General features: G+C 48.0%; 1 protein-coding gene across 1 annotated transcript; it reads right to left on the minus strand.

The window, feature by feature from the left end:
* Positions 1–13,129: 13,129 nt before the first annotated feature.
* Tmem89 (transmembrane protein 89) lies at positions 13,130–14,121 on the minus strand. Its single transcript, XM_021661851.2, has 2 exons — positions 13,699–14,121; positions 13,130–13,312 (listed from the first exon to the last, which is right to left on the minus strand). The coding sequence occupies exons 1-2, from the start codon at positions 13,990–13,992 to the stop codon at positions 13,130–13,132; spliced, it is 477 nt and encodes a 158-aa protein (XP_021517526.1). The 5' UTR covers positions 13,993–14,121.
* Between the last annotated feature and the right edge of the window lie 1,112 nt (positions 14,122–15,233).

Consider the following 15,233-nt stretch of genomic DNA (forward strand, 5'->3'; position numbering starts at 1 on the left):
GTTTTCTTTTTAACCTAATATGCTTTTTCTGACTCAGGACAGTACCTCCCACTTGCCTGTCTTAGGCTTCCCTTGTTTGTAACTTGTATGTTTTGTTTTCAGCCATCCCCGATTTTAGCGTGACCATTTATAAGACTTTCAGCTTAATGCTCTGATGAAAAAGGAGTGTGCCGTTTGGAAGCCTGTGCAGGGCGACCAAACCCAGTGACCAACTCGACCTTCCTTCACAGACCTTAAACCTTGGAAGGTAAACAGTTACATCCTCCTCAGTTCTGCATTCCTCAGTCTTTCACCCACTTAGCTCACAATTAAACCTCCCAACCTGTGAGAAGTTGTGTCATCCAAATTCCAGGTACCCTTCAGATATTTCAGTATAAATGGAAAGACATTTAAAAGATCATTTTCTATCAAAATGATTTAAAATGATCTAGTGGTTTAAAATCTGAATATTTGACATTTCTTACATCATCACATACTAGGACTCATAGGTGGTTTTTTTTTTTTTTTTTAGAGGTTTGGGTTTTTTTTGTTTTGTTTTGTTTTTTGTTTGTTGTTGCTGTTTTTAGTGGGTATGAGGGTTTGTCTGCATCTATGGAGGCCAGAAGAGGGCACTGAATCTCCTGGAACTGGAGTTACAGACAGTTGTGAGCAGCCATGTAGGTGTCGGGAGCTGAACCAGGGTCCTCTGCAAGACCTGCAAATGCTCTTCACTGCCGAGCTGTCTCTCCAGCCTCTTGTAGGGTTTTTCTTTTTTTCTTTTTTTAAGATTTACTTTTCCTTTATGTGTATGAGTGTTTCACCTGCATGTATGTATGTGTGTGGCTGCTGTAATTAGAGGCCAGAAGAGGGACTCCTCCTCTGGAACTTGAGATGGTTGTTTGCTGTGACATGGGTGCTGGGAAGTGAACCTAGCTCTTCGGCGAGAGCAGCAAGTGCTCCCAGCAGTCCAGCCATCTTTCCACACCTGTGTGTGTTTGTTAAATAAATTACTGGGGCAGTGAGATGGCTAAGTCATTAAAAGTGCTTGCTGCTAAACCCAACCCAAATTCAATCCCTAGAACTCACATTGTCCTCAGAACTCCACATGCATACAAATTCATAAGTGTACACACTAATAAATACATAAAATTTAAAACATCATTATTTGCCAGGCTGAGACATGGTTTAATGATAGTTCATATAAGGCCCTATGTTCAGTCCCCAGCATCAGTAAGAAAATTGGATTTGTTTTCGACAGGTCTCAACTGGGCATCGTGTTATGTGCCTTTAATCCCAGCACTGAGGAGAAAGAGGCAATGGGATCTCTGTGGGTTCAAGGGCAGTCTGGTCTACATAGCGCGATCCAGGACAGCTGAACTACATAGTAAGACCCTGTTTTAGAGAGGGAGAGAAAAAGGAAGAGCGTGTAGGAGAAAGAAGGAGACAGACAGAGGGAGACAGGGGAGAGAGAGACGACCACTGTGTAGCTCTAGATGGCCGAGCTTGCTCTCTCTTGAGAGACAGAGTCTTGTGTAGCCCAAGCTGGCCTCAAATTCACTTTGTAGCCAAGGATGACCTTGAACATTCGATCCTCCTACCTTCCCCTCCTAAGTACTGAGATCACAGGCAAGTGCCACCACCTGATTTCCATGCTGCCAAGGAGGGAAGCCAGGGTCTCAGGAGCGCTAGGCAAACACTACCCAACATCTTTAGCTTTTTCAGCTTTTTGAAAATGTTAATTTAAAATGATTTTTATTATCTATTATTTGTGTATGTGCCTCAGACTCACAGACATCCACCTGCCTTGCCTCTTAAGTGCTGGAATTAATGGTCTGGGCCATCGTACCTGGCTAAGAAAACTATTTTTAAAGTAACCAACAATTATAATCATTTGCCATTCTACAAGAACAAACATTCCTTTGTGTTCGAATCTGGATTCCCACACCTGTGCTCATTACTTTGTAATTGGATCATGTGTGGAAAAGAGTAAAAGGATAGAAAACAAGAATCCACATGCTCTTAGCCTTTGGACCATCTCCCTCATTCAGACTTCTGTGCCATGAGAACAGAGTGGTGAACAAAGCCAGTATGCAGGCTGATGTACAAAACGAGAGCCATGAGGCAGAGGCCCAAATAAGCTGCCTTGTTACCCAAGATGCTTCAGGGCAGACACAGGGATGCTGGAGGCCTGGGACGCTGGTCAAAGCTGTCTCGGTAAATCTGAAACTTGTACCCCGTCTTCATTGCCAACCTGTGAGAGCTCCGCCTTGCTTGCACGTGGAAAAAATTCCTGTTGGTCCTCTGCCCTGGATCTCATTTGTGCCAAAGGGTAACGTGTACAATGAACTCTCTTTTGCTGTCTCAGTTGAAGAATAAAAAAATAGATATATCAAATAGATTTCTTGAGTGGCCAGTGTGTGGGCTATCATAATGATAAGAGCCTCCTAGAAATATGAAAATAGATCAATACTCAGATCCCAATGAGGGAGAAACATCTGAATGGTAAACACGAGGCTCCTGGTAGGACTATGAAATGCCCAAGTCCAGAGGGCATGAGTAAGGTAAGAGATGGCGTATGAACCTGACTAGCAAATGGGTCATGCTTCAGGTTGTCTTTGGAGAAACTGGCTTAAGCGACACCATCCTTTGCAGGCATCGCCTTCTCTTTGGCTAGTGTGGCGTTTGGCTTGGGGAGACGTTCCTTGCTGGGGTTACAGATGGTCCTCCATGCCCATCCAGCTTTTACTCAGATGCTGGGAATCTGAACTCTGACCTGAACCCCTCTCTGTTCCAGGAACTGTTTCACTTGGAACAAGGCAGTGAGGCAGGGGTCCATGTTCCAGGTCCACGGAGACAACTTTTACCAGGATTTCAGGCCTCCGCCATTCCGTTCTGGGTGACAAGCCTGGTTACCTGAGGGCTCTGCCCCATCTTTTGTTTTGTTTTGTTTTTCCAAGACAGGTTTTCTCTGTGTAGCCTTGGCTGTCCTGTTGTAGTGACAGGCAGTTGTGAGCCACCCAGTATGGGTGCTGGGAACCAAACTCCTTTGTAAGAGCGGTACACGTATGTACATACATACATACATACAAACATACATACATACGCTGAGGGAAGAGAGTATATGTTTGGACCTAGCCCTTGTGTTGGGGTTGATGTGAAACTACTATGTATTCAAATTTTAATTGCTTGCTCCCCAAGTTCCTTCTGAGCGAATCCTCAAGTATCCAAAATGATACCTAGTGTGAACCTTGCCGGCCAGATTGTCCCTGATTGGCAAATAAAGTACCTCCACCTGGGCTGGGCAGGAGAGCAGTAAGTGGACCCTAGGTTCCAGGGCTTTTGGAGGAGTCGGAGAAGGACCATGAGGGGCAGAGAGAGGAGGAAGGAGAAAGAAGGAGCAGGTCACCGTGGGTTAGCACGTGAACCAGGAGCACGTGGCCAAAAGCAGCATACTCTGAGGACTGACCTGATAGAGCAGGAACAGCCCAGGTGGAACAGGAGCCAGTAATCTGCGGGGTTTGTGGATGGGAAATAGACAGGAGAGCTTCGAGGGTGTTGACGCCTGTTAACCCCAGGTGTATTACGGCTTATTAAAAACCTAACAGGCTTCTGTGTTTTTATTTACAAAATAGAGGGCTGAGGGATATGTATAATGATATGAATCAATATTAAATATTAAGAACCCAGCAACAAATTGGTGGCCAACACCTTGTGATTCAGAAGCAGGAAAATCATTGGAAGTTCAAGGCCAGCATGGTTTACATAGGCCATCCAGAGCTACAAGATCTTGCCTTAAAAAAGAAAAGAGAAGCCGGATGCTGGTATCACACAACTTTGATTCCGTCATGCCGGGGGAGGCAGAGGCAGAGGCAGAGGCAGAGGCAGAGGCAGGTGGATCTCCGTGAATTTGAGGTCTAGTCTACAGAGTTCCAGGACAGCCAAGAATACACACAGAAGCGCTCTCTCTCTAAAAATCCAATAAAGTAAAATTAAATTAAATTAAAAACCTAAGGGTTATCCTTGGCTCCTCGCTCTCCCGTCTTTCTGAAAATTCTCTTCCAATTTTTAGAATAATTTTATTTATTTATTTATTTTTTGAGACAAGGTTTTAAACTGAGTTACCTTACAGTCTGACAACCTCCTCTGACCTCTTCAGGCATCAGGCATGGAAAAAGTGCACAGAAAATGATAATAAATATTTTTAAAACCTCATTAAAAAGTGTGGCACAATAGAGGCTATTACTTCGAGAGTAATTAACCATTTTCTGATTGGATTTGAGGTCATAAATTCATGTCCGATTCTGTAACCTGCTCACAACTCTGTGGGCTGGAGAGATTGCTCAGAAGTTACGAGCACTTGTTGCTTTTGCAGAGGGCCCAGCTTTGATGTCTAAGATCTGCATGGCAGCTCACAACCATCTGTAACCCCAGTTCCAGGGGATCCAATGCCTTCCTCTGACCTCCGAGCAACAGGCACACACATGGTACCCACGAACATACATGTAGGCAAAATGAAAGGATCAGACTAACTTTGTAACCTATGTGTCTTCTAAAGCCTATAGTTTTGAGTTTTAGGCCCAGGTTAAGCTAAAGCCTCGTAGTAACTTTCCAGAGAACGGAGGAATGTGACCCTGGCCATCTGTGAGGACAGAGATAAAAAAGTGAGCAAGCAATGACCTTCACTCAGCAAAAAGAATGACCAGACCCTTGTCTTCGAGATAGTGTTCCTTAGCAACCAACCCAGATGGCCTCAATCCTTCTTCTGAGTAGCCCCTGACCTCCGGCCAAAAGCCCAAAGCCCCAATCTTCAAGGATGAGCTAACCACCCCCACCTTTAATTGCAACTGCATCCACACTTGGCAGGACTGGCCAAGCTTGAGCACCTAAGACTAACCAATTATCTTACTTTATAGCTTCCTCATCCAATCCTGAATTGCCAAGACTGCAACCCCTAAAAATCCCTGTGCCTTGCCTTGTCCTTTAAAAACCCCAGGCCTTTGTCTCCCAGTGCTACTCCTTGCTGACCAGCAGGGGTGACCCCATCGTGCAATGGTTAAAATAAACCTCTTGCGATTTTGCATGGATGAGATCTGGTCTCCTGAGTTCTCTTTATCCCTTCTGGAAATTAGGCTCATGCTGGGCCCAACAAAAACATATATACATATAAAATAAAATAAATAAATCTTACTTTAAAAAGTCTATGGCTAAGTGGGCATGGTGGCACACACCTTTAATTCCAGCAGAGACAGTCAGGGCTGTATGGAGAAATCCTGTCTCAAAAAACAAAAACAGATTTAAAAATAAATATATCAAAAGCCCATAGCTGAGATGGTTCCAGGCCTTAAAGAACAACTTAACATTTATATTTTGTTAAATGGACCTGTAGTCAAAGTACTTTCTAAATACTGGTATTTATGCCCCTCGACTAGACTTGGCCTTGGTCAGAGAAACTTCTGTTTGCAGTGCCTAGCAGTTAAAGCAGAGACTCACAAACGGTGAAAAGTAACTCTTGAGTGTTTAGCCCTAAAGTGAGACATCTACATCATCTTCTCCAGGCTCCAGGAACATCATGGAAAAGGGGACCAAAAGAATGTAAGAGCTCAGCGGTTAGAGCAAGGCCCTGGGTATGGCCTTCAGCTGGGGTCAAAAATAACAAAGTGAAGCTCAGGCCCTGTAAGCCCAGCACAGGTGGGTCTCTGAGTGTGAAGCCAGCCTGGTCTACAAAGCGAGTTCTAGGACAACCAGGGCTACACAAAGAAACCCTGTCTGGGTGTGGGGGGATAAGAGCAAAAGGAAAGACGGTTACTGCAGGTTGAAGTATAAGCAGACAGAGGTCAAGCGGCCGCTGTAATGATTTGTCAAGTCATTAGTGACTCATTAATCGATCTTCTCTAATTTATTGGGTGTAAGGAATAAAGCAAGGTCAAATGTTCCCACATACCCACGGCAAACTGAATTTTGAAGCCCATTTCCTGACCAGACTTTCTCCATCTGTTGGTGAGGCCCACTTTATCCCCCTGGGGCTCTCAAACCCATCACCAGGTATGTTTGGGAGGCCCTGGCACTGACCTTACTCCTTTTGGAGACAGGGTCTCCTGCAGTCCAGGCTGGCCCCATAGCCAAGGATTCGGACACTGGATTCTTGCTGCTCCTGCTTCTACCTCGAAATTGCCGGGGTTACAGGCACAAGGCACTGCTTTGGTACATCGGTGTCACTCTTTCATTCACCTGTTCTAGATTTTTCTGTTAACATAGCCAGGACAGGATCTTGCAGTCCCACCACTGGTGAGGCATGCACATAACCTGTTGGTATTAAATTCATCTGCAATGTTGTGTAATTATCACCACTATTTCCGGGACTTTTTTCATCATCCCCAACAGAAACTCTGACCCATTAAGCAATCACTGTTTTCTCTGTCCCAGATGACCTCTTCTGCTTTCTATCTTTATGGCTGCCTGTTCTAATGCCTCACACAAGCAGAGTCCTTTCATGTTAATTTATTTGATTTAACATAATGGGCTCAAAGGTTTGCCCCTGTTGTAACATGCCAGGCTTTTTATTCCAGGTGTGGTAGTGCAGGCCCAGAATCTTAGCATCTGCACAGCTGAGGCAGGAGGATCACCAAAAATTTGAGGCTAGCTGAGCTACACATTGAGCTCTGTGTCAGCCAGGGCTAATGAGTGAGATCCTGTCCCAAACTAACAAGCAAGCAAACAAACAAACAAACAAACAGGAGCTGAGGATGTAGCCTAGTTGGTTTGGTGCTTTCCTATCATGCACAAAGCTCTGGGCTCAAAACCGGGCACCATGTAAAAACAGTGGTGGCACATACCTATAATCCCAGCATTTGAAAGGTAGAGGCAGGAAAACCAGAAGTTCAAGGCCACCCTCAGGTATGTAGTGAGTTCAGGGAAAACCTGGGGTCAATGAGAGCCTGTCTCAATAATAATAACAACAACGACGACTTGATTCTTAGACATAACGGTGCATATCTTTAATTCCATCACGGTAAAAGCAGAGGCAGTACGATTGTGGGCTTGAGTCTAGCCTGAACACCATAGTAAGGCCTTGTAGCAAAATATGCACAACAGAGCCAGGCATGGTGGTGCACACCTTCAACAGCAGCATTCTGAAGTTGGAGGAAGCTGAATCTCTGGGCCTTTGAGGACAGCCTGATCTACAAGGCATTTCCAACCCAGCCAGAGCTATACAGTAAGAGCCCATCTGAAAACAAACAAAAGAGCAAATGTGTGGCTGATTTCACTTACCCAATGATCTTCAAGGCTCACCCGCTTTCCCTTGCATCAGAAATTCAATATGGAGTCTGAAGCATGGCTCGAAGGTTAAAGGTATGAATGCAAGTGGGCACCCACCAGCGCACAACTGTCAGCAGCTGGTTCTCTCTACCACTTGAGTTTTGGGGATCAAGCTGGTGTGCTCAGGCTGGGCAGCAAATGCCTTTGTCCTGTATCCATGTCACAGGACCCTTTCCTTTTTGGAATTTTTTGAAATAGAGCATTTTGTTTCCCTTTTTTCTTTTCATATGTCCTTAGTGGTTCTCCCCCAAACTGCGTGCACAGGCAGCCCTGAGGCAGCTGATCCCTTGATCACGCTTTGCCTTATGTACTGACTCCAGAGTCCACCCCAATACAGTCGAGTCTAGTGTTGCCCTGGAGGTCCCTGTGGGTCGCCTTGCTAGGCCTGCATTTACATGGGTTCTGGAGATGCAAACTCTGCTCTTCATACAAGCGCTTCATCAGTTTCCTTTAAAAAAAACATTCTCCCCCCATTTCTATTTATTTGGTTTGGTTGAGGCAAGATCTCGCTGTACAGCCCTGACGGGCCTGGAACTGACAAGGTGATCAACCTGTGATCACAAAGCACCCACCCAGCAGCCCTCTTTAAAATAAAAGGCTGCCTTGTTTACCCTCAATAGGAGAAGACGCACCTAGTCCTACTGCAACTTGTTAGGCCGGGGCAGGTGGTGGTGGTGGTGGTTGATATCCATGGGAGGCCGCCCCTTTTCTGAGGAGAAAGGGAGGAGGGGATGGGGGAGGCGAGAGAGAGGAACTGGGAGGAGAGAAGGAAGGGAAGGCTGCTATCGGGATGTAAAGTTAGTGAATTAATTAATAAAAAAGAAAAATATATCTTTTCTTTCTATGCGTATGTGTGATGTGTGTGGATGTGTGTGCGCGCATACGCAAGCGAATGCAGGGGCCTGCTGAGCCCAGAAAAGGGCGCTAGATTTCCTGGTGGAGTAGTGGAGCTACTGACGTCGGCACTGGGAACCTCACTCGGGTCTTCTACAAGAGCAGAATATGCTCTTAACCACGGAGCCATCACTCCAGCCTGCACTCCGGCCCTCTGCAGGATTTTAGTTCTTGGCATCAGTATTCCCAGAACTGGCATCCTGAATATCAGGTGTCATGCTGCTGGTCCTTAAGGGCTGCTGCTTTCTGCTTGTTAAGAGCTGGCAGCACTTGTGTGTGACTTTCCCAGTGCTCGGATTATAGGCATGAGCTGACACCCCATCCCGCGCCATCTTTCCAGAGCGCATACTCTCTGTTGTGTGTGCCTGCAGAAACTGTTCCATTGTTTGAGGTTGCTTAGTGACCTGGGAAAGAAGGCTGTCCTTAAATGGCTGACGTGGAAGAGGATGGGGGAGAAGTATTGTTTCTTTAAACTCCCTGCACCTGCGAAGCATGTAGGGGTGCAGCTGGGGTGAGACTTTGAAACAGCTGAGCCTCACAGATTTACCGGCTTCATCGCTCTCCCCGATGCTATAGTGCTCTTTGAGACGACAGGGCCCAAAAGAAGCCCTGCTATGAGGCCTGGAGGGATGGATCCCAGTGCTTCCTAAACTACCGCCTGTGGTTTAGTTTTGTTTAAGATAGTGGCTCATGTAGCCCAGGTTGACCTGGGACTTTGTTTTCAGATAGTCTTGCTAGGTAGCCTGGGCTAACAAACTCTTGATCTTCCTGCCTCTGTTCCCCCAGTACTAGGACTAAAGCTCTGCCTGGCTCGTATCCATTACTTCCCTGTTGCCGCCTTAGTAACAAGCTGGCCTTGGGCTAAGGGTGGAGATCGGTAGTAGTGTTTGCCTACATGCATGAAGCCCCAGATCCAGCCTCTGGTGCTGGAGAAACAACAACACAAATTTATCACCTCATAGTTTGTTTGCCGTCTCACCATCCTGTAGTGATTTGATATATAGAGAGATTTGATATAGGTTCCACTGAGCTAAGATCAGAGTCCTATTTTCCCTTCAAATAAAGAGCAGGCTTCCCAGGGGTAGCAAACTGAATATGATGTCACAAGTTACAGTAGACGAGGCACAAACCCGCATATCAAGCTGGGTGAGGCGAACCAGTAGAGAAAAAAGGGTCCTAAGAGCAGGCAAAAGAGCCAGAGGCAGCCCCACTCTCACTGGTAGGAGTCTCACAACCGTAACATACATGCAGATGGCGTAGCTAGGACCCATGCAGGCTCCGTGGTTGTTGCTTCTGTCTCTGTGAACCCTTAAACCCTGCTCAGGTGATTCTGTGGGAAGGTTGGCACATTCTAATCTAACGTGACTGTTACCAGGCTGTGACCTGATTGCCCCTGCTTCTGACACCGATGCCACCTGAATTCTTTGGCTTGCAGTACAAAACAAAAGACCTCTAACTCTGAATCACTCTACCTCCTACTCCGCTCCCCTGTTGTTTTGTTGTTGTTTTCCATTTTATTTTGGATCCACCGAAATTACCCATAATAAACTCCTTAATTTAACTCGATTCTCTCTAATTTCATCTGTAAAATTCCTTCTGCCACATATTGTGCTAGGCGTTAGGACGTGGATGTTTTTGAGGGGCTCTTTATTCTGCCTGCCACACGCCCTCTAGGAGCCACTGATTCCTGTCTCCGCTTCCTGCTCTGCACAGCACCATCTTCCCCTTGAAGTCGGGGTACCTTAGACCCAGCACAGGCTGAGGTCTGCGTCTCTACCAGTTGCTTGTATGTATCTGTCCTTCCGACCGGAGCCTCTCCTCTGATCATCCCTCTCAATCCTTGAGGTTCCAGACAACAGCCGGTCAGCATTCTCTGCAGCAGGGTATTTGCATTTTCAAGTCTGTTTCACCTCTTCCACTTGTGAGTAGGGTCCAGGTGTGCCTCATACATTGGCGTAGCACTCATGCCCGCTGTGAGTGTGCCGCTGCAAGCCCCAGGTGTTCCTTAAGCCTTGTGGGATGCACTGGTGGCCCACCCAAAAGACCCAGGAAGCTTCGTCTTCAGTGCCCGTCACTTTCAGGCCTTGAGAAAAGCCCAAGGAATGCGTCCTCAGGAAAACATAGTTGTGGAAAACCTGCAAAACTAAGATAACCCAGGGACCAGCAAGATGGCTTACTGGGTGGAGGGGCTTCCAGTTAGGCCTGCTGACTTGGTTTTGATCCCTGGAATCAACACGGTGGAAGAAGAGAATCAACTCCTGCAAGGTGTCCTCTCTCACACGTACACACCATGGCAAACGTACATTAGCACGTGTGCACTCTGTATGCACACACACGCACACGCACACTCACATTCTCAGAACAAATGAATCAATTTAAGACTGTGTTTGATCAGGATCTCTGTGATTCCCAGACTCCTCTCCACCCCACTTCCTCCTCTCAAAGTATCAGCTGGAGAGCAATGGAGGAAGACATCCAACACTGACCTCCTGCCTCCACCTTTTCCTTTGCACAGCTGCACACCACATACACACACACACACACACACTCATACATTAACAATATTATAAGCAACCCATGTGTAGCATTTATGCAACACTGTCAATAATTGGTTAAAGAAAACAAAATAATTTTCCTAAACAATCAACAACTAAAAAGAAAGAGAAGGCTGAATTATCTTCCTACTCTCAGTATGAAAAAAATGCCAACCCTCCCCCCCCAAATTACAAGTTAGTTATTCCATTTTTAAAATATGCCTTTAAAGAAAAGGACTATTTTAGAGACTAGAGAGATGTCTCAGTAGTTAAAAGCTGGTTGCTCTTTCAGAAGCAGAGCTCTTCCTGGGTTCGATTCCCAGCAGCCATCTGGTGGTTCACAACCATCTGTAACTCCAGCCCGACACCCTCCTCTAGCCTCTCTAGGCATCAGGTATGCATGTGCTTCATAGACAGGCAGGCAGGCAGAAAACCATGCCCCTAAAATAATAAAGAATGGAAAAAAATTCAATTCGTTGTTATCTATTATTGATTTATTTAGCGTTTGGTACAGGACCTCACGATGTAGCTTTGGCTAGCCTAGAACTCACTCTGTGGACCGGACTGACCTTACATTCGTAGAGACCCACCTGTCTCTGCCTGCTGAACGCTGGTCTCAAAGGCCTGCACCATCCTGCCTGGCCAAGATTCAGTTTAGGTTTGTTGTTTGTTTGTTTGTTTGTTTTGTGGCTTTTCAAGACAGGGTTTCTCTGTGTATCCAGGCTGGCCTGGAACTCACAGAGATCTGCCTGCCTCTGCCTCTGCCTCTGCCTCTGCCTCTGCCTCTGCCTCTGCCTCTGCCTCTGCCTCTGCCTCTGCCTCAACTGCCTTCCTGTTCATAGTTATCTTATGTAGAAGCCATCATACCTTTAATCTCAGCACCTAGGAGGCAGAGGCAGACAGAGTTCAAGACCAGCTTGGTCGACATGGTGAGTAGGTCACCAGAGCTACTCACATACCGAGACCCTGTCTTAAAATCAAACAGAACAAAGCCAGGTGGTGGTGGCACACACCTTTGTTCCCAGCACTCAGGAGGCAGAGGCAGGTGGATCTCTGTGAGTTCGAGGCCAGCCTGGTCTACAGAGTGAGTTCCAGGACAGCCAAGGCTACACAGAGAAACCCTGTCTTGAAAATCAAAAAACTACACAAAACAAACAAACAAAATATAACAACAACAAAGCCACAATAAACAAAAAGAAGCCATAAACTATAAGAGGAAAAGCATTACAGGAATGTGTCAGGAGTTGCCATGGATGTTATAATTTCTGGATCTACTCTCACAATATTTGTCAACTTAAAGCCCCTTTTGAGGCCAGATGTTGGGGGCACATGCTGTAATGCTCACACCTGGAAAGAGGAAGCAGGGAAGAGAGCGAGGACAAGTCCAGGTAGGACTGCATTGTTAGACTCCATCTCGACACACACGCACGCACGCACGGCCTCTTCTCTCTCTTTCTCTCTCTCTCTCTCTCTCTCTCTCTCTCTCTCTCTCTTTCTCTCTCTCTCCAGGGTTTCTCACCGTAGCCTTGGCTGTTCAGGACTTGATTTGTAGACCAGGCTGGCCTCGAACTCACAGAGATCCGCCTGCCTCTGCTGGGATTACAGGCGAGTGCCACCACACCTGGCTATACAGCCCCTTTTTAAACTTGTGATTTTTCTCATTTTGTTTCTTGTCAGAAAGATCAAAGTCAAGGCCTCATGCACGCTGAGCACACACTTCGCTGCTGAGCCCCAGTCTCACAGCCCTTTTCTCATTATTTTGATATAATTCTGTTTCTCTTTGAATTTGTAATTGGAATTTCCTTTTCTAAAACACAGTACCCTAAACATGCCTATTCCCCGGGACCCACGCCACCTGGATCATCCACGGTAGAGAAAGGGAGGAAAAGAATGAGGGTCCTTTGAGGTAGTTCAACTCTCACTCTTCTGACAGGGACCTTGGAGTCACTCTGGCACCAGACAATGTCTGAAGTTGTCACACAAATAAAGGCAGCTAGGGATACCTGAGCGGCCTGAGCTCAGGGCTCTAAGGGCCTGAGCTGGGAGTGAGGATGGAGTTAGAGTCTGAAAGCTGGATAGGAGTCAAGGAAGGATCTTAAGGAGTCCCAACTACTGGGGACCCAGAGCAGTGACCCCCTCAGGGAGAGATACGCAAAGCTGGAGAAGGAACCCAAGCCAGGTGCTTTCTGGTGGTGGGTCTTAAGTCCTGAGTGAGCCCACCCACCTCCCTGAGGTGAGACAAGGGCATGGCTGGAAACAAAGGAGTAGGTGCTGCCCCAGTGGGGGGGGGGGGCAGTGATGCCAGGGACCACCGCCCAGCTGCCCCGCTGCCTCCAACAGTGGAGAGAGAGCGCAGGGCCTAGACAGTCCCACAGACACACAGAAGAAGAGAAGCATGTACGGGATCACTCAGACTGGGCGGGAGCCCCTTTTATTTGGAGTTGCTGGGAAGCCAGCCGTTGCAGGTGGCTCTCAATGTGGAGCAGGATGGCATCCAGCATATGGAGGACCCTGAGGACCAGGGTGCGGTCTGAGACAGTAGCCTGCCGTTTCCAGTGTCTGCAGGAGCCAGAGGTCACCTGTGGGAGCTGAGGTAAGGACCAGCATGAGAATGGAGGAGGCCAGGGGGTGCAGCCATGGAGCCAGAGGGAAGAGAGATGGGGTAGTACAAGAGAGGGTGGGGAGACGGGGTAATGTGGATCTACCAGAGGCTGGGTGGTCCTGGGGTCCGTGGAGGCTTGAATGAAGAATGGGAGTATGAAATGGGGTCAGGTGGGTCAGAGTACTGACCCTAAGAAAAGGATAGGGCTGGATTGGTTGTAGACATAGGTTCCATGGAGATGCAGGGGTGAGGACAAGGTCAGGCAGGAGGCCCACAGGGCCGTAAGCCAGGCTGGTGGGAGGGAGGCTGAGTGGGGGCATGGGGCGTGAGCAGAAGCAGGAACGGTAGGGGACAGGACAGGGCTGTGCTCACCTGACCCTTAGGGTCCTGAGACCGCCACCGGTGCATCAGCACACGGCTGACGACCAACATCATGGTGGTAGTGATCGTAATCCCAGCCACGGGGTAGATGCGATTTCCTCCCAGGGCCATCCAGTAGCCAGGGCAGCCCAGAGTGGAGGTGCAGCCATCCAGGCTATTTGGCTGGCAGCCCCAGGGCTGCAAATCCAGCCCTACTTGGTACCAGAGGGGCCGTGACCAGGCACGGCTGGGGACAGGCATTGCCAGCAGAAACAATGATGGCACTAGGAACAGTGAGTACAGCATGGCTGTGGCCACTGCGAGAAGTCGGAACCCGGGTACCTTGGCAACCGGCAAACACCCCTCCCCCAAGACTAGGCCCAGCTCTGAGGCACCAGGTTCCAGCTAGGCCCACAGCCTTTCAAAATACAGCTTGGCCAGACGATGGGATGTGGGGTCTGATTGAAATATTGCAGGCCTAGGGACTGGGTCGCATTCTCTCGGGAGGACTAGGTCTGAAGGGACTTGACTTGCAAGCAACATGCTTGACTCCAACTCAAGCGTCATTCCATCCTAATCTGAGCGCCCCGTTGCCTTTAAGGTCAATGTTCTCCACGGGGCTAGCAACTGCCAAGCTGGTAAAACAGCTCAGGGCAGCCTCCCACACGCTCTGCTCCACTCAGTACTGTGCTCAGCAAGCACTCGAAAGTGTGGCTTCCTTGAAGATTCCTGCTGACTGCTGCCCCTGCCTCACCCAGACCTTCCTCAGCACCCTTCCTTGTTCTGGGAGCATGGCTTCCCTTCTAGAAAGCCACCTTTTCAAGGTTAGAGAGAGCTTTGTGTACAGTCACCCCTCCCATGACTGCCTTGGTGATACAGGCTGCTCTCTCTAGTATGACTCTAAGTTATTTTCTTTAGAGCGTTTCTGGCCACCTACACAATCATCCTTATTCTCAGGCTATAAAAACACACCACCTTCCTCCTAGCACCTATCCAAAGCCAGCCTGACAAGGTTTTGTTTGAAGTCTGCCTCTGGCTCCAAGTCTTCATTCAAACAATATTTACCAACCACTCCAAGCCAGTGCCAGAATGGAGCGTGACAGAACCAACAAAAAGCTCTGCCTTCCTAGGCTGAGGTTTTGGCGGGAGCAAGGGAGGCATGTAAACACTTTGGTGCCAGGCATGGGCACAGGCCATGATAAAATAGGGCCAGGCAAGGGTGCCTGGGTGACTTGGAGGGCAGGGAGCCTCTGTCTACTGTTGGGAACTTGCCCAGTGTCTAGGACTGGGCCTGGCGCCTGGAGCATGGCCTGATGAATAGTGAAATTCTCGTGTTCTGGGCAGGTGATGTGAATATTGCATTGTTCTAGCCATTTCCACGTGTAACTCACCAAGCAACTCAAGAGGCTGCCATCGCTTTTACTGCTCAGGAGCCCACGGCCCTATCCCTCCTCCCATCACGGCGTCAGTGGCCCACAGGACCAACATGTGCTCTGTTGATGTCTCATGCCAGAAACCAGCCGCGTCCTGGCTGACGGTGTTCTGCC

The sequence above is a fragment of the Meriones unguiculatus genome, chromosome 6, assembly GCF_030254825.1.
Source record: "Meriones unguiculatus strain TT.TT164.6M chromosome 6, Bangor_MerUng_6.1, whole genome shotgun sequence".
In the NCBI taxonomy this organism is placed as follows: Eukaryota; Metazoa; Chordata; class Mammalia; order Rodentia; family Muridae; genus Meriones; species Meriones unguiculatus.

What these genes read in the sequence shown, in the direction of transcription:
- Tmem89 (XM_021661851.2), bottom strand. Translation starts at nt 13,992, where the DNA reads ATGCTGTACTCACTGTTCCTAGTGCCATCATTGTTTCTGCTGGCAATG. An exon ending in CTCAGGACCCTAAGGGTCAG is followed by an intron (nt 13,313 to 13,698) that starts GTGAGCACAGCC and finishes TCCTTACCTCAG; the next exon opens with CTCCCACAGGTGACCTCTGG.